Source organism: Dendrobates tinctorius, unplaced genomic scaffold (assembly GCF_039654945.1).
Source record: "Dendrobates tinctorius isolate UK_male_01 unplaced genomic scaffold, ASM3965494v1 ptg000157l, whole genome shotgun sequence".
Taxonomy (NCBI): Eukaryota; Metazoa; Chordata; class Amphibia; order Anura; family Dendrobatidae; genus Dendrobates; species Dendrobates tinctorius.
In genome coordinates this window covers 17372091-17395546 of record NW_027361824.1, presented here as the reverse complement: position 1 = coordinate 17395546, position 23456 = coordinate 17372091, and the positions used below count along the sequence as shown (strand labels likewise).

General features: G+C 40.7%; 1 protein-coding gene across 3 annotated transcripts in view; it reads right to left on the bottom strand.

Moving 5' to 3' along the window:
- Positions 1–23456, bottom strand: part of MYO7A (myosin VIIA) — a 139774-nt gene that overhangs the window by 36228 nt on the left and 80090 nt on the right. For all 3 annotated transcript variants that reach the window (XM_073548622.1, XM_073548624.1, XM_073548623.1), the window contains 11 exons: positions 18911–19069; positions 18650–18742; positions 15388–15482; positions 10991–11075; positions 10464–10682; positions 10243–10350; positions 4162–4371; positions 3738–3941; positions 1667–1843; positions 784–873; positions 360–487 (listed from right to left, as the gene is read on the bottom strand). In XM_073548622.1, coding sequence (XP_073404723.1) covers positions 360–487; positions 784–873; positions 1667–1843; positions 3738–3941; positions 4162–4371; positions 10243–10350; positions 10464–10682; positions 10991–11075; positions 15388–15482; positions 18650–18742; positions 18911–19069 — 1568 coding nt within the window. The remainder of the gene's footprint in view (positions 1–359; positions 488–783; positions 874–1666; positions 1844–3737; positions 3942–4161; positions 4372–10242; positions 10351–10463; positions 10683–10990; positions 11076–15387; positions 15483–18649; positions 18743–18910; positions 19070–23456) is intronic.

The window sequence follows — 23456 nt, the reverse complement described above, 5'->3', positions numbered from 1 at the left end:
GCGCTGACAGTGATACTATAATCACACAGGTGGTAGGTGCGCACAACAGCTGCTGAAGGCGCCAACGCTAATCCATTATTAACTGTTAGGGATATTGTAAATTAATGACCCCTTTATGGGGGGGGGCGTTGTGAACCCGTCACCTCTGCGGATGGGGGATCGTGAAAAAAAAAAAAAGTTTAATCATGCCTTGTCCTCTAGTCACATCCAAAGCACTAAAATCTGAGACCACGGGGCAGGCAGTTGGGATCCAATCGTCAGATATTTTTTTATTTTATTTTGCCGCAGCTTTAGATGTGATTGGAGTAGAAGAAAGTAATGTTGCTGATGGGGGGAGGGAGAGGGCAGGAGGGTCTGACCGTAGTGCCGGCCTCAGGATGCCGTTCCCGATGATGAAGTGGAGTTTCTCCAGGTTCGAGGTGGGACGATCTTCCAGCATGCTGTTACCCTGCAGCGTGGATTCCCCGTCGTGAAGTCTTTTCGTTACCTGTCCCATGTCAATGAAAAGGAGTGATGAAAGAGTATGGGGCGCCGCTTACCCTACAAGAGATCCCATATAATGTTGGCCCCTGGCCCTAACACTAACCCTACAGTGAACATTCCCCAGATCACTGCCATCTTTAAAAGCCAATATACCGGGAGCAGTAGCTTCTTATACCATACATCGGACACCTCTGCTTGTTAGGGGCTCATTGAGGCGAGCCTAAACAGTATATTATGTCCATGTCCTCCTTGGACGGCGCTGCGGAGAGCCCATGGACCCATTACAGACATGTATTGTACCTCCTCTGTTAACTTAGACTTTTTCTTCAAGGTCAGTGAAACCAGCTTGTGTCGGACGCTGTTCTTCTTCAGGCCATCGATTTGACCACTCTACCGGGAGGAAAAGAGATATGAAGAAGTAATGTTAGCATGCCCCCTATAAAGGTGCTGGATTTAAAGGGTTACTGCCATCGCTTTAGGAAGTTATGGAAACAAACCCAGTTCTTGAAATGAAAATACTCCTTTAAAAGGGTCTTATCAACCACATAACTTCTAGTTTTGGTAGTCGCTATACCGTACGCTGCCTCTGCATCCTGCCACAGACTGAAAGCAGCAAAATAAGTTATAAGTATCAGAGTGATAAAAAAGAGACCTCGGGGAGGCGCTGTTTAAAGGAGTTAAAAAAAGAATTGGCACACCTATCTAAAAAATAAACAAAATTAAAAATATATATATTAATTCTGGAACAATCCCATATACTATCTCTTATTATTACAGGGGTATTCCCATCTGCAGGATCCTATCCCAATATGAAGTAGGTGTAGCTATAATAATATTACCAGACAGCTCTAATTAGAAATGTAGCATAGTTCTTCTGATAAGCTATGTCACTTACCCCATCTGCAGGGCACTGCAGTAGCTTAGGTATCCATGGCTACAACCACTAACAACTAAGTAATTAACTGTCACTACATGAGTGGTTGTAACCATGGATATCTAAGTTACTGCAATGCCCTGCACATGGGGTAAGCAACAGAGAGAATCAGAAGAACTATACTACATTCCTAATTGGAGATATTTGCTAATAATATTATTATGACACCTACTACAGATTGTGATAGGATCTTGGAAATGGGAATACTCTTTAATTATGCTGCTTACATTTTGGGCGACCGTGTCTTACCTCCCCCTCCCCCTGCAGAGCCTGTAGCTCTCTCTTATATGTTTTTTTCCCCAGGGTTTCGTAGATCTTTGTCATAACCGGGATCTTCTCGCTCCCGTCGCTCATGGCGGTGTGATATTTTGGTTCCGGCAGGTCACCCATGAATCGGAGAATAGTAATCCACACAGCGAGAGCAGCCTAGGAAATGAAGTCACAAATTTTAGTGTATATATATATATATATATATATATATATAATTTTTTTTTAATTTATTTTCTTTTTTTTAAATGTATATTGATACAGAAGCCTTAAAAGTATTTATTTTATTACAAGGGATCCAGGGATTGGAGGTTCAATTTATCCAGGAGGACTTGTAAAATATGTAGAACAAAGAAAATTTTACATAGTAAAAGTATATAAAAATATATTATAAATATATAATAAATAAAAAATAAAAATATAATAATAAAACAATAAAATAATAAAAAGCATATTGGGTATTTTAAAAATATAAAGCTACTATTTAACCCACTAGCTAAACACTGTAGAATAGAAAAGAAAACAGAATTGCCATTTTCCCATCACCTCGCCTCCCCTAAAAAATGTAATAAAGATGGCACCAATGAAAACTACAGCAAAAAAAAAAAAAAAAAAATGACAAACAGCTCCATCAATGGAAGAATATATAAAAACAAAGTTACAGGTGTCAGAAAATGATGATACAATTCTAACATTCTGAATTTTTTTTACATCAGTGAAATATAAAAAAAAAAATGTATAAGTCACCATAATTCTACTGAATCATGGTATCATGTAATTTCTTTTTTTACCCATATGCCACAAAAACTAAACCTAAAATTTTTTTGATGTTTTATTTTTTTTTTTTTTTTTACACTTAGAATTTTTTTTTCTGATTTTTCAGTATATTATACAGCATAATTTATGGAGTTATTCCAACTTGTCCTGCAAAAAAAAAAATGCTGACACAGAAAAGAAAAGGTAGGAAAACAAAATAAAGCACATAAAAGAAAAATGTCCATGACGGGAAAGGTTAGGAGGACCAAGGCGTAGGCTTTCCTTCAGCCCAAAGGTTTGAAGATTTCACCCAACTGTCTTCCTTTTCATCTCACTTTTGCTAACCTCTTATATTAAATCACCCCTTAACCTTTTCAAGACCGGGAAATGTTCCATTTTTTTCCCTCTTCCCTTGATAGATGAGACTTTTACAGACTCGAAAATACCAAATAAATTTCTTTTACGTCTATTCTTAATTTCTTTCATTTTAAAAGGTGTTGATTTCATTTTTATTTATTTATTTTTTATCTTTTTATTTATTTATTTTTTTTATTTTTTATTTTTAATGTGTTTCTTGTTCCCATTAGATGACTGAAACCTAAGCCTTTGCGCACCGGCAACTTAGGCATTTACATTTTGCTTCAGCATTTAAACGGTTAAACACCAGCGATCAGAGCCTGCTCTGGCTGCTGCTATTACAAGCAGGAGCCGGCTATGTAACACAAGCGTCATTCATCCCCCGCAACCATATAACATAATGTTACCCAATTCTTCATATCTGTTCTTTTAAGTCACTTTTTTTTATCTTTTGGTATTCGTTGACATTTTTTGCGCCAAAATTCTGAAAAGCACTGCCACGGAGTTCCAGAATTTTTTGTGCAAAATCACAAATGCTCTTTCTTTTTGTCTTTCTACCTTTTTTTGTTGCTACTTTTTATTACAAAAAGTTGCATGTCCCTCTAAAAGGTTGCAAAATGTGTGCAAAAAAAAAATTATGTAAACATTACTAAAAGGGGGAAACTGAAGAATATTTGCGTGAAAATTCGGCATCTTTAAAAAAAAAAAAAAAAAAAAAGCAATTTATGAATTGACTGCAAACGTCCGGAAAACAAACATCTCGTTCACAACGGCAAATAAAAAAAAATGTGTAAAGGAGAATTTAAATAGGGAGAAAAAATTTTTAAAAAAGAATAAGGGACAAATGTAAAACAGGTGAAAAACACCAAAAAAACAGGCGCAAACGCAATAATGTGTCGGGTCCATTGTCAATAAATAAAAAGGGGTGAATATTACATACCAGTTGGTCGCCTTCATCCTCGTGATACAGCAGGGGCTGTTTTAAGGGTCTTCGGATATAGGTGTTAGTGGTGGTCCCCTGGAAGTAAGTCGCTGCAAACTTTGCAAACTTATACTCTGAGAGGTCTTCTTCCTCCTCGTCTGGGAGAGGTAGAGCCTCGTCTAAATCCTCCACCACCATTTCTCCTTGCACTCGTTCTAGATCCTGCGAGGGGGGAACAGATGAGATAGGAGCAGAAATCAGTGAAAGCCAACGCGTTTTTGATGTTCTTAGAAGCAAAAAAGTGTGCCGCCATCTACTGTATTTCTCCTATACTGATAGGGCGCAGACCACCTCACACTTCATTACGTTCTCAGCCTCTACCCAAATGATGATGTGAAGGTCTCTCAAAATCCACAACATTGGGGAAAACATTATTCAGTACCTCAAAACCAGTGGGTGCCTGCCCCTCCTGCCCGGGCAGCGACGATGTGGTACCAAGGAAGCCAAACATTTTGTCCACCATGTCAGAGTCATTGACTGGTTCGTTTCTGGCCTTCTCCATCTTATCCAGAAGTTCCTTCTTCCTTCGAGCTTCCTCTTTCTCCCTCACCTCCCGCTCCGCATCTTCACGGGCCAACTGGGCCAAACGCTCCTAGTGATACAGAAAAAAAGGATATTCTGTAAGTGTTAGTGGTGTTATTCATGTACCTTTGAGGCAGTATTATAGTAGTTATATTCTTGTACATAGGGGGCAGTATTATAGTAGTTATATTCTTGTACATAGGGGGAAGTATTATAATAGTTATATTCTTGTACATAGGGGGCAGTATTATAGTAGTTATATTCTTGTACATAGGAGCAGTATTATAGTAGTTATATTCTTGTACATAGGGGGCAGTATTATAGTAGTTATATTCTTGTATATAGGAGCAGTATTATAGTAGTTATATTCTTGTACATAGGAGCAGTATTATAGTAGTTATATTCTTGTACATAGGGGCAGTATTATAGTAGTTATATTCTTGTACATAGGAGCAGTATTATAGTAGTTATATTCTTGTACATAGGAGCAGTATTATAGTAGTTATATTCTTGTACATAGGGGCAGTATTATAGTAGTTATATTCTTGTTCATAGGAGCAGCATTATAGTATTTATATTCTTGTACATAGGAGCAGTATTATAGTAGTTATATTCTTGTATAAAGGGAGCAGTATTATAGTAGTTATATTCTTGTACATAGGAGCAGTATTATAGTAGATATATTCTTGTACATAGGGGGCAGTATTATAGTAGTTATATTCTTGTACATAGGAGCAGTATTATAGTAGTTATATTCTTGTACATAGGAGCAGTATTATAGTAGTTATATTCTTGTACATAGGGGCAGTATTATAGTAGTTATATTCCTGTATATAGGGGCAGTATTATAGTAGTTATATTCTTGTACATAGGGGCAGTATTATAGTAGTTATATTCTTGTACATAGGGGCAGTATTATAGTAGTTATATTCTTGTACATAGGGGGCAGTATTATAGTAGTTATATTCTTGTACATAGGAGCAGTATTATAGTAGATATATTCTTGTACATAGGGGGCAGTATTATAGTAGTTATATTCTTGTACATAGGAGCAGTATTATAGTAGTTATATTCTTGTACATAGGAGCAGTATTATAGTAGTTATATTCTTGTACATAGGGGCAGTATTATAGTAGTTATATTCTTGTTCATAGGAGCAGTATTATAGTAGTTATATTCTTGTACATAGGGGCAGTATTATGGTAGTTATATTCTTGTACATAGGAGCAGTATTATAGTAGTTATATTCTTGTATATAGGGAGCAGTATTATAGTAGTTATATTCTTGTACATAGGGGCAGTATTATAGTAGTTATATTCCTGTATATAGGGGCAGTATTATAGTAGTTATATTCTTGTACATAGGGGCAGTATTATAGTAGTTATATTCTTGTACATAGGGGCAGTATTATAGTAGTTATATTCTTGTACATAGGGGGCAGTATTATAGTAGTTATATTCTTGTACATAGGGGGCAGTATTATAGTAGTTATATTCTTGAACATAGGAGCAGTATTATAGTAGTTATATTCTTATATATAGGGGCAGTATTATAGTAGTTATATTCTTGTACATAGGGGCAGTATTATAGTAGTTATATTCTTGTACATAGGGGCAGTATTATGGTAGTTATATTCTTGTACATAGGAGCAGTATTATAGTAGTTATATTCTTGCACATAGGGGCAGTATTATAGTAGTTATATTCCTGTACATAAGGGGCAGTATTATAGTAGTTATATTCTTGTACATAGGGGCAGTATTATAGTAGTTATATTCTTGTATAAAGGGAGCAGTATTATAGTAGTTATATTCTTGTACATAGGAGCAAAATTATAGTAGTTATATTCTTGTATATAGGGAGCAGTATTATAGTAGTTATATTCTTGTATATAGGGGCAGTATTATAGTAGTTATATTCTTGTACATAGGAGCAGTATTATAGTAGTTATATTCTTGTTCATAGGAGCAGTATTATAGTAGTTATATTCTTGTACATAGGGGCAGTATTATAGTAGTTATATTCTTGTACATAGGAGCAGTATTATAGCAGTTATATTCTTGTACATAGAGGCAGTATTATAGTAGTTATATTCTTGTACATAGGGGCAGTATTATAGTAGTTATATTCTTGTACATAGGGGGCAGTATTATAGTAGTTATATTCTTGTACATAGGGGCAGTATTATAGTAGTTATATTCCTGTATATAGGGGCAGTATTATAGTAGTTATATTCTTGTACATAGGGGCAGTATTATAGTAGTTATATTCTTGTACATAGGGGCAGTATTATAGTAGTTATATTCTTGTACATAGGGGGCAGTATTATAGTAGTTATATTCTTGTACATAGGAGCAGTATTATAGTAGATATATTCTTGTACATAGGGGGCAGTATTATAGTAGTTATATTCTTGTACATAGGAGCAGTATTATAGTAGTTATATTCTTGTACATAGGAGCAGTATTATAGTAGTTATATTCTTGTACATAGGGGCAGTATTATAGTAGTTATATTCTTGTTCATAGGAGCAGTATTATAGTAGTTATATTCTTGTACATAGGGGCAGTATTATGGTAGTTATATTCTTGTACATAGGAGCAGTATTATAGTAGTTATATTCTTGTATATAGGGAGCAGTATTATAGTAGTTATATTCTTGTACATAGGGGCAGTATTATAGTAGTTATATTCCTGTATATAGGGGCAGTATTATAGTAGTTATATTCTTGTACATAGGGGCAGTATTATAGTAGTTATATTCTTGTACATAGGGGCAGTATTATAGTAGTTATATTCTTGTACATAGGGGGCAGTATTATAGTAGTTATATTCTTGTACATAGGGGGCAGTATTATAGTAGTTATATTCTTGAACATAGGAGCAGTATTATAGTAGTTATATTCTTATATATAGGGGCAGTATTATAGTAGTTATATTCTTGTACATAGGGGCAGTATTATAGTAGTTATATTCTTGTACATAGGGGCAGTATTATGGTAGTTATATTCTTGTACATAGGAGCAGTATTATAGTAGTTATATTCTTGCACATAGGGGCAGTATTATAGTAGTTATATTCCTGTACATAAGGGGCAGTATTATAGTAGTTATATTCTTGTACATAGGGGCAGTATTATAGTAGTTATATTCTTGTATAAAGGGAGCAGTATTATAGTAGTTATATTCTTGTACATAGGAGCAAAATTATAGTAGTTATATTCTTGTATATAGGGAGCAGTATTATAGTAGTTATATTCTTGTATATAGGGGCAGTATTATAGTAGTTATATTCTTGTACATAGGAGCAGTATTATAGTAGTTATATTCTTGTTCATAGGAGCAGTATTATAGTAGTTATATTCTTGTACATAGGGGCAGTATTATAGTAGTTATATTCTTGTACATAGGAGCAGTATTATAGCAGTTATATTCTTGTACATAGAGGCAGTATTATAGTAGTTATATTCTTGTACATAGGGGCAGTATTATAGTAGTTATATTCTTGTACATAGGGGGCAGTATTATAGTAGTTATATTCTTGTACATAGGGGCAGTATTATAGTAGTTATATTCCTGTATATAGGGGCAGTATTATAGTAGTTATATTCTTGTACATAGGGGCAGTATTATAGTAGTTATATTCTTGTACATAGGGGCAGTATTATAGTAGTTATATTCTTGTACATAGGGGGCAGTATTATAGTAGTTATATTCTTGTACATAGGAGCAGTATTATAGTAGATATATTCTTGTACATAGGGGGCAGTATTATAGTAGTTATATTCTTGTACATAGGAGCAGTATTATAGTAGTTATATTCTTGTACATAGGAGCAGTATTATAGTAGTTATATTCTTGTACATAGGGGCAGTATTATAGTAGTTATATTCTTGTTCATAGGAGCAGTATTATAGTAGTTATATTCTTGTACATAGGGGCAGTATTATGGTAGTTATATTCTTGTACATAGGAGCAGTATTATAGTAGTTATATTCTTGTATATAGGGAGCAGTATTATAGTAGTTATATTCTTGTACATAGGGGCAGTATTATAGTAGTTATATTCCTGTATATAGGGGCAGTATTATAGTAGTTATATTCTTGTACATAGGGGCAGTATTATAGTAGTTATATTCTTGTACATAGGGGCAGTATTATAGTAGTTATATTCTTGTACATAGGGGGCAGTATTATAGTAGTTATATTCTTGTACATAGGGGGCAGTATTATAGTAGTTATATTCTTGAACATAGGAGCAGTATTATAGTAGTTATATTCTTATATATAGGGGCAGTATTATAGTAGTTATATTCTTGTACATAGGGGCAGTATTATAGTAGTTATATTCTTGTACATAGGGGCAGTATTATGGTAGTTATATTCTTGTACATAGGAGCAGTATTATAGTAGTTATATTCTTGCACATAGGGGCAGTATTATAGTAGTTATATTCCTGTACATAAGGGGCAGTATTATAGTAGTTATATTCTTGTACATAGGGGCAGTATTATAGAAGTTATATTCTTGTATAAAGGGAGCAGTATTATAGTAGTTATATTCTTGTACATAGGAGCAAAATTATAGTAGTTATATTCTTGTATATAGGGAGCAGTATTATAGTAGTTATATTCTTGTATATAGGGGCAGTATTATAGTAGTTATATTCTTGTACATAGGAGCAGTATTATAGTAGTTATATTCTTGTTCATAGGAGCAGTATTATAGTAGTTATATTCTTGTACATAGGGGCAGTATTATAGTAGTTATATTCTTGTACATAGGAGCAGTATTATAGCAGTTATATTCTTGTACATAGAGGCAGTATTATAGTAGTTATATTCTTGTACATAGGGGCAGTATTATAGTAGTTATATTCTTGTACATAGGGGGCAGTATTATAGTAGTTATATTCTTGTACATAGGGGCAGTATTATAGTAGTTATATTCTTGTACATAGGGGGCAGTATTATAGTAGTTATATTCTTGTACATAGGGGCAGTATTATAGTAGTTATATTCTTGTACATAGGAGGCAGTATTATAGTAGTTATATTCTTGTACATAGGGGCAGTATTATAGTAGTTATATTCTTGTACATAGGGGCAGTATTATAGTAGTTATATTCTTGTACATAGGAGCAGTATTATAGTAGTTATATTCTTGTTCATAGGAGCAGTATTATAGTAGTTATATTCTTGTACATAGGGGCAGTATTATAGTAGTTATATTCTTGTACATAGGAGCAGTATTATAGCAGTTATATTCTTGTACATAGAGGCAGTATTATAGTAGTTATATTCTTGTTCATAGGAGCAGTATTATAGTAGTTATATTCTTGTACATAGGGGGCAGTATTATAGTAGTTATATTCTTGTACATAGGGGCAGTATTATAGTAGTTATATTCTTGTACATAGGGGGCAGTATTATAGTAGTTATATTCTTGTACATAGGGGCAGTATTATAGTAGTTATATTCTTGTACATAGGAGGCAGTATTATAGTAGTTATATTCTTGTACATAGGGGCAGTATTATAGTAGTTATATTATTGTACATAGGGGCAGTATTATTCTAGTTACAGTATATTCTTGTACATAGGGGCAGTATTATAGTAGTTATATTCTTGTACATAGGGACAGTAATATGATAGTTATATTCTTGTACATAGGGGCAGTATTATAGTAATTATATTCTTGTACATAGAGGGCAGTATTATAGTAGTTATATTCCTGTACATAGGGGCAGTATTATGGTAGTTATATTCTTGTACATAGGGAGCAGTATTATAGTAGTTACATTCTTGTACATAGGAGCAGTATTATAGTAGTTATATTCTTCTAAATGGGGCAGTATTATAGTAGTTACATTCTTGTACATGGGGCAGTATTATAGCAGTACATTCACACTTATGTTACATAGACAATCCTTGTGACTCTTTACTTGATGTTTCTTTTCTGCTTCCTGTTTTGCCTTCTTCGCACTCATCTCCTTCTTGAAACGCTCTTCTTCTGCGAGACGCAGCTTCTCTGCTTCCAGTCGGCGTTGATACTAGTAAGGGAAAAAAAAAAGGACAGTATTAAAGACAGTCCTTGGAGGTCCTTTTATCTTCCACCTCTTGCTTTATTACATATTCCTTTACACCAGTACAGACTATTTCATACCTCCCCTTTAAGACGCTTGTAAAGTCTTCGGGCGATCATTCCCCTTGAATAGGCCTGAATGGTATAAACTGCCCAAAGTCGGTGACGGAAAGCCCTCCGTACCAGGTACCCTCGGCATCTTGCCTGGAAATGGCTAACCCGCTTGCGAACAATATGGTACTGCTGGTGGAGCCTCCTGGAGCGGTAGAGCGCCTGCAGCCTCAGAAATCCTATTTTCATCTGATACAAAGAGATGACACTATGCAATCAAGGCACAATTCATTATTGAATTCAGGGATTATATTTTTATTCTGACACTTTCTTCTCAAATTAACCAGCATCCTCCTGAGAGACTGAAAATCTATACTATTTCCTACACGATGCCGTGTAACGAGCCATACTTCTCTATCCTTTGAACAGGGCATCGTTCAATAAGAATGGTCTCATTCACAGTCAACAAGAAGAGTCATTAATGTTGCATGAACTGTAAATGTGATTTTTTTTTTTGCATGGTTTGACCATGATTGCTAATCTGCTGGTGACCTTACCACTGTGTAGTTTCTTCTGCAGTTGTATCCTCTCCAATATCTCTGGATCAGAAGTACTGATTTTCTAACTTTTACAAAATTGGACCTAAAAACATAAAATATAAAAAGTCACAAAACGTATAAAGTCTGGGGTATTATTGATGTTACAGCCACATACTTAAAGGGAATGTAAAGTCAGTAGGTCAATAAGCAAACCCATACCCCCTATGATGCTATTTTTCCAAGTAAAGAAAGGCCGGGGAGCCAACAAGACAGTGGACAGGCCTCATGACTATTTAGAGGCTGGGGGTTAAGGGGTTAACTTGATTAACATGATTTTTGTGGTGTACCTTGTTGGAATCTGATTGGAGGATGGGGGGAAGGGAGGAATTGGGTGCAGGATTATGGGGGGGGCATGTAATGGGAAGGAGATCATTGTTACTGTCTCTTGCTTCCTTATTCCAGTTCCCCACCCACACTCTTTCTTTCTTTTCTTTTGTCAATCAAAAAAAAAAAAAAAAGAAATTATTTTCCGTCGCAGCAGCGGGGTGGGTTTGGAAATAGGTCTGGGTTAGAGGTGTGTCCATTGGTGGCCTTTGGTGGGAAGGCATTATTAGGGAACGGTGGCTTCTGCTATAGGCCAAGGTAACTTGCAGGCGCATGTCCTACAAAGTTAAAATAGGGCCAGGCACGGAATCAAACTCTACAAACTGTGTGAGAGTATCTCAGGGTACACTCACAGGTTTAGAGTTTACGAAGGAAAGGACACCAGGATTGAACCCCCTGATAGTCCTCCTGTCCTGGGAGTGAGTGGGAAGATTGTGTGGGATTTGGTGCACCCACTGCTGCATAAAGGTTATCACCTCTACACCAATAACTTTTAGGGTAGGTACACACGCTGCGGATTCTGCTGCGCATTGATCCGCGCGGATTTAGCAAAATCCGCAGGTAAATCCGCAGGTCAAAAGACCTGCGGTTTATCTGCGGATTAGCCTGGGGTTTTGCCCTGCGGTTTATCACCTCTACAATGGAGGAGATGGTAAACCGCAGCGGAATCCGCAGAAAGAATTGACATGTCAATTCTTTCTGCGGATTAGAAACCGCAGCAAATCCGTGCGGAAAAATCCGCACCGTCTGCACTGTGGTTTCCATTTCCCATAGGATATTATGGTACTGTAGGACCAAAACCGCTGCGGATCCACAGCAGAATCCGCAGTGTGTGCACACACCCTTATACCAGTGTCCCACTCTACAAATCCCTCTCTACGTGAGGTACCGCAGCCTGCGGTACCTACTGTCCACAAAAATCAGAGAGGCCTCCCGAAAACGCTACTTGGGCAGATGCTCAGAAGGGGTGACAGCAGAGCCCAATGTAGCGACCACCTGCTGGTGGTCAAGTAAAAGAACAAGAGGGATGTCCTTCTCTTGACCACCATGCACGGTGATGGCAGCTCCCTCAGCACTGTACAGGGTACCTCTACACAGGTCTGCAAACCGGACTGTGTACTGGGGTACAACAAAATCATGAGGGGCGTTGATCTCTCCGATCATCTCCTCCAACCATACAGTGCTTTGACAAAGGCCAGTGTGTGGTACAAAAAGCTGGCCGTGCACATCGTACAAATGGCAATGCTCAACGCTTTCCTGCTGTCACGATGTGCACGTCACACCGATACATCATACCTTCAGTTCCAGGAGGTAGTGATTAAAGCCCTGATATTTGGCACTCAGGAAGGAGCAAGCCCCAGTACTTCCGGAACTGAAGGTGCTCATGCTCATATCGTACCAGGGCAGCATTTTCAGGGAGGTCCCGCAAACTGGAAAAAGAGGTAAGTCGCAAAAAAGGTGCCAAGAGTGTTACAAAAGGGGAATACGCAAGGACACCATTTATTAATGCGACACCTGCCCCGAAAAACCTGGCCTATGTATGAAAGATTGCTTCAGATTGTACCACACCTCCATGCACTACTAATTTAGCTAGATTTACAGGAAACAGTAGATTAGTTCCAAAAAGGGGGCACATATAGATAAGTCCTTGGGGGTCTAGTTTCCAAAATAATGTCACTTGTGTTTTTTTTTTTTACTGTTTAGGCACATCAGGGGCTCTGCAAATGGAACATGGTGCACGCAGACCGTTCCATCAAAGTCTACATTCCAAAATGTCACTACTTCCCTTCTGAGCTCTGCCATGCGCCCAAACAGTAGTTTCCTCCCACATATGGGGTACCAACGTACTCAGGACAAATTGGACAACGACTTTTGGGGTTCAATTTCTACTGTTACCCTTGGAAAAATAAAAAATTGGGGACTAAACTATTACGTTTGTGGGAAAAAATATGATTTTTTATTTCCACGCCTGGGCGTTCTAAACTTTAGTGAAATACTTGGGGGTTCAAAGTGCTCACCACACATCTAGATAAGTTCCTTAGGGGTTTTAGTTTCCAAAATGGGGTCACTTGTGGGGTGTTTCTACTGTTTACGCACATCAAGGGCTTTCCAAACACTTCATGGCATCCGCTCTCAATTTTAGCCAATTTTAGTTTGAAAAAGTCAAACAGGGCTCCTTCCCTTTTGAGCCCTGCCGTGCGCCCAAACAGTGGTTCCCCCCCCACATATGGGGTATCAGTGTACTCAGGACAAATTGGACAACAACTTTATCTGTCCATTTTCTCCTTTTACCCTTGTGAAAATAAAAAAAATAGTTGCTAAAATATCATTTTTGTGACTAAAAAGTTAAATGTTCATTTCTTTCTTCCACGTTGCTTCTGCTTCTGTGAAACACCTGAAGTGTTAATAAACTTCTTGAATGTGGTTTTGATCAGCTTGAGGGGTGCAGTTGTTAGAATGGTGCCACTTTTGGGTATTTTCTACCCCTCGAAGTGACTTCAAATGTGAATTGGTCCCTAAAAAAAATGTTTTTTTAAATTTTGGTGTAAAAAATTAAAAATCGCTGGTCAACTTTTTTTTAACCCTTATAACTTCCTAAAAAAAAAATTGTTTCCAAAATTGTCCTGATGTAAAGTAGACATGTGGGAAATGTTATTTATTAACTATTTTGTGTGACATATTTCTCTGTTTTAAGCGCATAAAAACTCTAAGTTTGAAAATGGCAAAATTTTCAAAATGTTCGCCATATTTCCGCTTTTTCCATAAATAAACGGAAGTCATATCGAAGAAATTTTACCACTATCATGAAGTAAAATATGTCACGAAAAAACACTCTCAGAATCAGTGGGATCCGTTAAAGCGTTCCAGAGTTATAACCTCATAAAGTGACAGTGGTCAGAATTGTAAAAATTGGCCTGGTCATTAAGCTGCAAAATGGCTCTGTCACTAAGGGGTTAAATTTCTACTGAAAAATCAATAAATATTCAGTCATTAAAAAAAAAAAAAAAAAATGTGATCAAGACATCGTATCTACCCCAAAATGGTATCAAGAAAGTCATCAGCTCAGGGCACAAATAAATAAGCCTTCACACAGCTCCAGATCGTGAAAAATGGAGATGCTACGGATAATGACGAGATAAATAGATTTTTATTTTCTAACAAAATTTCCGATTTTTTTTTTCCCCACATAAATAAAAAAGAACCTATACATGTTTGGTATCTGCGTACTCATACAGACCTGTGTAATCATATTGCCAGGCCAGTTTTAGCATTTAGTGAACATGGCAAATAAGGCCGGTTTCACAGCCCCGCCCCCTGCCGCGCCTCCGCCGGTAGCTCCGCCTCCGGGCGCATGACACTGCATGCGTCATGCGTCCCCTACCTTTATCACTGAGGACGCAGGCCGTGCGCAGTATGCCTTTGGCGGCGCCTGCGTCCTTTTGACGGTGCGCCGAGCGCAACCAAATTGCAACAGGTTGTGTTTGGCGCTGGTCATGCGCCCAGAGGCGGAGCTACCGGCAGAGGCGCGGCAGGGGGCGGGGCTTAGCGGCGGCCGTGCGCAGACCGTCGCTGCGCCCTGAAACGCAAATGTGAAACCAGCCTAAAAAAAAACAAAACAATTGTGGAATTGCATTTTTTTGCAATTTCACCGCACTTGGAGTTTTTTGTTTTTACCTTTTTCCAGTTTACTTTTTGGTCAAATCAATGATGTCGTTCAAAAGTACAACTTGTCCCCCCCAAAAAAATAAGCCCTTATACGGCAATATTGACAAAAAAGATAAAAAAAGTTATGGTTCTGGGAAGAAGTGGAGCAAAAAACGAAATCGCAAAAATGGAAAATTATAAGTTGGTGAAGGGGTTAAGCCAAGACCCACACAAAAGTAGACTTTTCCTTCCGGTTCGATTTGTCCCAATAACTTAGGAGCCTAACTTGTCCTCCACACCAAAGTAGTATACATAGCACAAGTTATGAAGAGGGTCTGTTACAGTTTTCGGACAGATTTCATGGCATTATGCTCCGGTAAGCTCACCTGTCCTTGAAGCCCCGCACCACCTTCTGGATGAGGATGACCTTGTCTGTAATGGCTTTGTCTCTTTCGATTTCCAGTAACATATCGTGGTGGTCCTGCAATAAATAAAAGCTATTACACAGCTTCCTGATGACTAGCAATAGACTTCAGCAAAGACCCAAAAAAAATTCTCTGTGTATAAATACAGAACGTTCTTCCATAGAAACATGTGTCAAGCTCTTGGCCTGACCCAGCCATGGCGGCTCCTCGCGGTTTTTTTTTTGCACATGTTGATGTTATGGATAGTCTGCCCAGCTGTTCTCTCCATTTCCTGGTGGGGAAACCTCCATTTCCTCCATGCATTTCCTCCAGGACTGACTTCTGCAGAGTCCCGATAAAGCCATAAGAGGGGATTCTGAACTGGATGGGATGTCATAAAATGTTCTCAATGAATTGTGCGAGGTCGAACAGCGAGAATACGGGAAAGAAACAAGGACTTTCTAGGAAAGGAACCCTAAAGTCCTCTTCCGTAATTAAGTCTGATTAATGGATGTCATGAAACAGGTGCCCCCCCACAGTGTCATAAATGCCTTGTTCTAAGCCCTGGAATGATGCTCCTATATGGTCCACCAGGATCTGGTCAGTGGCCACCCATCGGCCCTGGACACCTTGGTTTATATGCTTGCAAATGTTAATTCTCCAGTTCACATCTGGCCCCAGACTTGGCTCTTCACGTCATAGTAGCCCCAGGTATACACCATGTGAATATATTTATTGGGCCACACGTCTTAATCATTTAATTCTGTTTTTTTCCCATTGCCTCAGATGTAAAAAAAATCCAGCCCAGCGCCATGCAATCTACATCGCGTTTTCTGGACTTGGCACCAGACTTGGCTCCGTATGTCAGTGTTCTACCTGATGAAGAGCTGAAAGATATAGATGGTGAAGGACATGGTGCACTATGTAAACCTAGTTGGTACTAGACGTCCTCCATTACGCCCGGTACCAGACTTGATTCTGAGTGTCATGGAGGCAGCAGATATAGATTCTGATGTTACAGATGGCAACAGACATGATGTTCCCTTACAAAATCTGGTCCCACCTCTACTTCTTTATCACATTTGTCTCCATTCTTGGCTCTGCACTTCATAGCAGGGCCAGATATAGTTCTTTATGTTACAGGTGGTGTCCCCTAAAAAAGATGGCCCCAGATCGACTTCTGTATTTTTGCCAATTTTTGGATATGATTGGGATAGATGGGCGCGTGAGCTACCTGCTATTGCATGCGCTTGTCTGGTCACAAGTGATATACAATCTGTATATAGACTCATATTGGTCAGTGTTACCCAAGCAGAACACTGAAAAGATGGCTGCTTGAATGTGGCCTTAGATTTGGAACCAGACTCTGTACCAGCTATAGACCTCAGTATAGGGAACAGTGATAGACATGGCGCACCCCCATAGATCTGATGCCAATCTACTTCCCAATTTTACACTTGGCACCAGACTTGGCTCTACATGTCATGGTGGCACCAGGAATCTGATAGAAATGGTGACCGATATGACGTTTCACCTCAGATCTTCTTCTTTTTCCACTTGGCACCGGATGTTGTTCTCCAAGTCAAGGTATTACCAGATCTCTATGTTAGAAAGGGTGACAGACTTGGATCTGGTGTCAGATTTATGCCTGTATTTTACACTTAGCACCAGACATGGCTCTGGGTGTCTTACTACCAACAGATATAGATCTCCACGCTACAGACAGTGACAGAAATGGAGCCACATTTAAATCTGGTGACGTATCTATGTCTCCATTTTAGATTTGGCACCAGATTAGCCTTGGCATGTCATACTTGCAGCAAATGTAGGGAAGTGGACTGACCTATGGACCTGTCTGAAGAGGAACAGTGAATGTAAAATGTGCAGTAAACATACTTGACGTGAATTTGTATGTACACGTGGGGAGCCAGCTAGAAATAGTGACAGATGGTGAAGTACTGGGTTTTGGCCACTAGAGGGAGACAAAGAACAGCAGGAAAAGGAGATGGTGCAGTACTAAGATTTGGCCACAAGATGGAGACAGAGAGCAGTGAGGAAAGGGCTTAGAGCAGTGAGGAAAGGGCTTAACAGCAGCTTAAGGCTAGGAAACCGCATAGTCATGGTGGGCGGAGTTACGAGAACTGGAGAGGGAAATTCCCAGGGAGGGGAATAAAAAAAGAGAGAGAGAATTCCAGAAGGAAGCCAGTCCAGGGGGAGGAGCTGAGCAGAGGAAGAGACTAAAGGAATAAAGACAGAAAGAAGAAGAGCTCCAGAGGGGACTGGAAGGAGAGACGGTCAGGGGGGTGGCCCTGGCAGGAGAGCCGCAGGACAGAGGAAGCCCGGGGGTACCGGACGGACGGGCTCGGACAGGTGAAGCGCTGTGGTGGTGGGCCTAAGGCAGCCACAGCGAAAGAGCAGCGAGGGACGTCACTGTAAAGGAAAGAGAAGAAGGTGAAAGGTACCCGGGCCTGTGCATAGAAGCTGTCGTGCTGCTGTTGTGCTGCTGTGGTCGTCAGGAGGACGGCCAATAAAGAGGACCTGTTGAACGCACATCGGTTTCTGTCTCCAGTCTGTTTGCGGCGAAAAAGGGACCACCCCCCAGTCGTCACACGGTACTACACAAATATTGATCTTCTTGTTACAGATGGTGACACACATGGTGCGCCACAATAAACCTGACGACCTTGTCCATTTTACGAAGGGAACCAGTCTTGGCTCAGTATGTCATAGTGGCACGAGATACAGATCTGTTACAAGTGGCGACAGACCTGGATCCACATCTAGTTCTCCATTGCACATGACTTGGCGTGTCAAAGCAGCACCAGATATAGATTTTTCTGTTCCAGATGGTGGCAGACATAGTGTCCCCCTGGTGCCAGTCTAAACTTCTCCAGCATACATTTGGTGAGAGACGTAGCCCTATGACCTCTATGCTACAGCTGGGGACAGATATGAGGGTCTCGATTCATCATTTTTATCTTTTTCTTAAGTCTCTTTTCCTTTTTTTTGTGTTGCATCATTCGCTGATGGATGTGCAGTTTTTTTAAGAATGGTTCATAAATTTTGCGCTAAATCAAAACAAAACAGGAGAAAACATATAAAAATGCAAAGCTTAAAAGAAAAATAAGACGTAAATGAAAAAGAGGCGAAAAACACCAAAAATTAGAAGAAAATAAGGAATCGGAATCTGAAGTTTTATACTAAACTTTATCCTAAACCCATCACTGAACAGTGTGCATGATACCTTTAGGAAAATCTTGGTTTTCCCAATTTGCCAGTCATCATCCTTGCCCAGCACACACTCGGCTATGCGCTGACAGGTCCCTCGCAGATCCCCCTACAATAAAAATAAAAAATGTTTTTATGATTTTTTTTTTTATTGAGTCACCTTTTTGGATTTGCTGAAAGTGGGGACAACGTGGGTTTTAAGGAGGTGCAGGATAAGATAGACTTCTCCCATCTGCAAAATATCCATATATGTCAGCCAGGAATATATATATGTTACCTGTTTGTACGCAGGCTTCACCCCCGGCATTAACACTCGGTACCGGTCCACAAACTCCACAAAGGTGTAACGTATGGGGTATCCAGCCCTGCGGATCCGGATGGTCTCCATCATTCCGGAGTATCTCAGCTGACGGATGCACAGCTCTCTGTCAAACAACTGCCGACCAGGAAACAGAGGAAGTCAATACGCCTGATACTACAGCTCCCAAATGTGCTGTCACCCAACTTTCCAGGATCCGGAATATTTACAGCACATCATCATCACAGATACCGGAAAAGATGGTGCGACCTGTCTCGTAATGAAGGCCACACAGCTTTTCCATGAACAGAGTGAAAAAAAATATTTATTGGAGGCTTGCTTTTGTTTTGGGATGAATACTCAAGCTTAGCAGAGAGGAGGGCGCCCCCGCTATCATTACACTGCTAGGAAACTACATGCAACAACCAGGGACTAATGGCGGCATCCGCCCACTACTGCATACATCCTGCAGGAGGCGCCGATCTCACCAATATGTACCGATGAAGCAGAGCTTTCTCCTGTACCCCAAGTGTCAGTGTTAATATCCTGCACCCCAAGTATCAGTGTCATTATCCTGTATCCCGAGTGTCAGTGTCATTATCCTGTACCCCGAGTGTCAGCGTCATTATCCTGTACCCCGAGTGTCAGCGTCATTATCCTGTACCCCGAGTGTCAGTGTCATTATCCTGTACTCCGAGCGCCAGTGTCATTATCCTGTATCCCGAGTGTCAGCGTCATTATCCTGTACCCCGAGTGTCAGTGTCATTATCCTGTATCCCAAGTGTCAGCGTCATTATCCTGTACCCCGAGTGTCAGTGTCATTATCCTGTAGCCCAACTGTCAGTGTCCATATTCTGCACCCCAAGTATCAGTGTCATTAGCCTGTACCCCGAGTGTCAGTGTCATTGTCCTGTACCCCGAGTGTCAGTGTCATTGTCCTGTACCCCGAGTGTCAGTGTCATTGTCCTGTACCCCGAGTGTCAGTGTCATTATCCTGTACCCCGACTGTCAGTGTCATTGTCCTGTACCCCGAGTGTCAGTGTCATTGTCCTGTACCCCGAGTGTCAGTGTCATTGTCATGTACCCCGAGTGTCAGTGTCATTGTCCTGTACCCCGAGTGTCAGTGTCATTGTCCTGTACCCCGACTGTCAGTGTCATTATCCTGTACTCCGAGCGCCAGTGTCATTATCCTGTACCCCGACTGTCAGTGACAGTGTCATTATCCTGTACCCCGACTGTCAGTGTCATTATCCTGTACCCCGACTGTCAGTGTCATTATCCTGTACTCCGAGTGTCAGTGTCATTATCCTGTACCCCGAGTGTCAGTGTCATTATCCTGTAGCCCAACTGTCAGTGTCCATATCCTGCACCCCAAGTATCAGCGTCATTAGCCTGTACCCCGACTGTCAGTGTCATTGTCCTGTACCCCGAGTGTCAGTGTCATTATCCTGTACTCCGAGTACTCTGAGTGTCAGTGTCATTATCCTGCACCCCAAGTGTCAGTGCCATTATCCTGTACCCCAAGAGTCAGTGTCATTATCCTGTACCCCAAGTGTCAGCGTCATTATCCTGTACCCCGACTGTCAGTGTCATTATCCTGTACCCTGAATGTCGGTGTCATTATCCTGTACCCCGAGTGTCAGTGTCATTATCCTGTACCCCAAGAGTCAGTGTCATTATCCTGTACCCCGAGTGTCAGCATCATTATCCTGTACCCCATGTGTTCTCGTCATTATCCTGTACCCCAAGTGTCAGCATCATTATCCTGTACCCCAAGTGTCAGCATCATTATCCTGTACCCCAAGTGTCAGCGTCATTATCCTGTACCCCAAGTCTCAGTGTCATTATCCTGTACCCCGACTGTCAGTGTCATTATCCTGTACCCCAAGAGTCAGTGTCATTATCCTGTACCCCGAGTGTCAGCATCATTATCCTGTACCCCATGTGTTCTCGTCATTATCCTGTACCCCAAGTGTCAGCATCATTATCCTGTACCCCAAGTGTCAGCATCATTATCCTGTACCCCAAGTGTCAGCGTCATTATCCTGTACCCCAAGTCTCAGTGTCATTATCCTGTACCCCGACTGTCAGTGTCATTATCCTGTACCCTGAATGTCGGTGTCATTATCCTGTACCCCGAGTGTCAGTGTCATTATCCTGTACCCCGAGTGTCAGTGTCATTATCCTGTACCCCGAGTGTCAGTGTCATTATCCTGTACCCCGAGTGTCAGTGTGCTGTTCCGTGTAAGTTATGCTTCTATGGTTTCTGTATATTGTATTATTTTCATGCTATGTATAATCTAGTCTCGCATGTGCTCTGCTGCCATCTGCTGGTCTTTTTTCTATATAGCAGCCTGCAGTTAATTAATCCTCATGGCATGCCTTCCACTTCCGGTCAAAGTTCAGCTCTTCTCTTCCTTCTAGCAGCCATTGTTAGTTTCACATACCCTGGGAGAGACATGCTTGTACCGAGCTGTGAAAGGCATCAGTTTTTGACCACTTTGCTGTACCACTTTGATTGTTACACCTGAATTTCTGGAGAAGTACTGTATTACCAATCATATGCTGTATGTCCGGACTTCCAAATAAACAAGTCTGGACTGTACAATCCCTGGTGTGTATCATCTCTCCGGACGCATGAACAGCAAAACAGCAACAATGGTCCTGTCTGCTCTGCATTGAGGAAACGGAAGGTAGGAATCTCTCCCAACCTCAATCAACTACACCTCCATTCGCCTCATGTGGGGACAGAACAGTCAAAAACTGCCTTGTAGCCCGGCCAGAATTACCCTTATATCCCTATCCACATGCCTGCGCTCTGCCTGCTCACATACTGCAGCCGAAACTCTGCTAAGAAACTCTGCAGCGTCACCCCAGACCGCATTGTGCATAGAGACTCTCTGTAAATTACACAACATTGCTGCAGATTGTCGGACTGCAAAACTCCGCAATTCTCCAAATACACCTTGGGAATCTTATCAGGACGTCTTAACTGCTGCACTGTGATTTCCAGCCTCCAATTCAAAAGTTCAGTTTCTTAAAGAGACAGCGCACCTTAAATCAAAATGGCCGAAAAAGACCCTGCACTGTTCATCAGTGTCGAAACAGAGCAAATACAACCCGATGCTGCCCATTATGAAGAACGGGAAACAGAGCCAGCTCCAGAGACAGGCCAAGACTCATGACCAGTACGCTCCCTTAAGCCAATGTTAAAGGTCCTCGAAAACTACCGTTCCACAAAGGACGAGTTCAATGACAACATGGACGACCCTCATGTCAAGGATCCAACGCCACAAGCATGATGCAGCGAGTCTACAGGTCACTATAAAGCGGCTAGACATGGCCCACGGAAGATACAAGAGACTGTCCGCAAGGTACGCTGCCTTCCTAAAAGACTAATATCGATGAAGCCTCATCAGTGTTAAGCAAAGTAGATTCCACAGACAGAGAAAGGGACGCCGCCGTGCAAGACGCCAAAGACAAAGCGGAGCTCCGTATTGCTCATCTGCAAGAATCAAGATCCCACAGGTCAGGCTCATCCAGACACTCTTCTCGGTCATACAAATCATCCTGCTCAAGAACTTCAGCCCTCAGCGACAGAATTCTAGAGGCCCGTTTAAATGCAGAGCGATCCAAGCTAAGACGTGCCTACACAGAAAAGAAAGCAGAGGCAGAAGCCAAGAAAGCTGAAGCACAGGCGGAACCCAAGAAAGCTGAAGCACAGGCAGAAGCCAAGAAAGCTGAAGCACAGGCAGAAGCCAAGAAAGCTGAAGCACAGGCGGAAGCCAAGAAAGCTGAAGCAGAGGCTCAAGCAAAGATTCTTCAAACACAAATGGAGGAAGTAATCACGTCAGCTGAAGTAAAAATACTTGAACAAGCATTGAAGCAAACCCTCGAACCGATTTGTTTACTACCACTGGAAGAAGACGACCCAGCTGTTCGTACCAGCGACTACGTGCAGAAACAGATATCTGCAGAGCACACCTCCAGCGACGTTGAACTCAACATTGCAGAAACATTCAAGCCGGCCCAACTTAGTGGCACCCACAGCCTCCGCAGAGACCCAAGACTAACGCCATGATGCGTCCCCTCAGGAGGAGTCATCACTGCAAGACGACCACAAGGCGCACTCCAGCCCACCTCCACAGTTCAAGCAGCAGTCATCAGAATCTCCAGAGATTAAACCACCACAGCTCAACCCTGCAGCAACATCATTCTACCCGGGAACAATTCACCCCTCCACGCCACGCAGCTTATACGCCCGAGGGGCACCACAAGCTAACATGGTAAAAAAGGAGTGAAGGATCGGACATGTCCAAGTTTGCCAGGTTTATGGTGAGCAAAGATCTAATCAGCACCAGCCTCTCAAAATATGACGACTGTGCAGAGAACTACAGAGCCTGGAAAGCAACCTTCAAGGCCGCCATTGCTGACCTCAACCTATCCGTGGAACAGGAGCTCGACCTCATGGTTAAATGGTTGGGTCCTGACTCCACAAGCCGTATCAAGAGTCTTCAGACCGTCT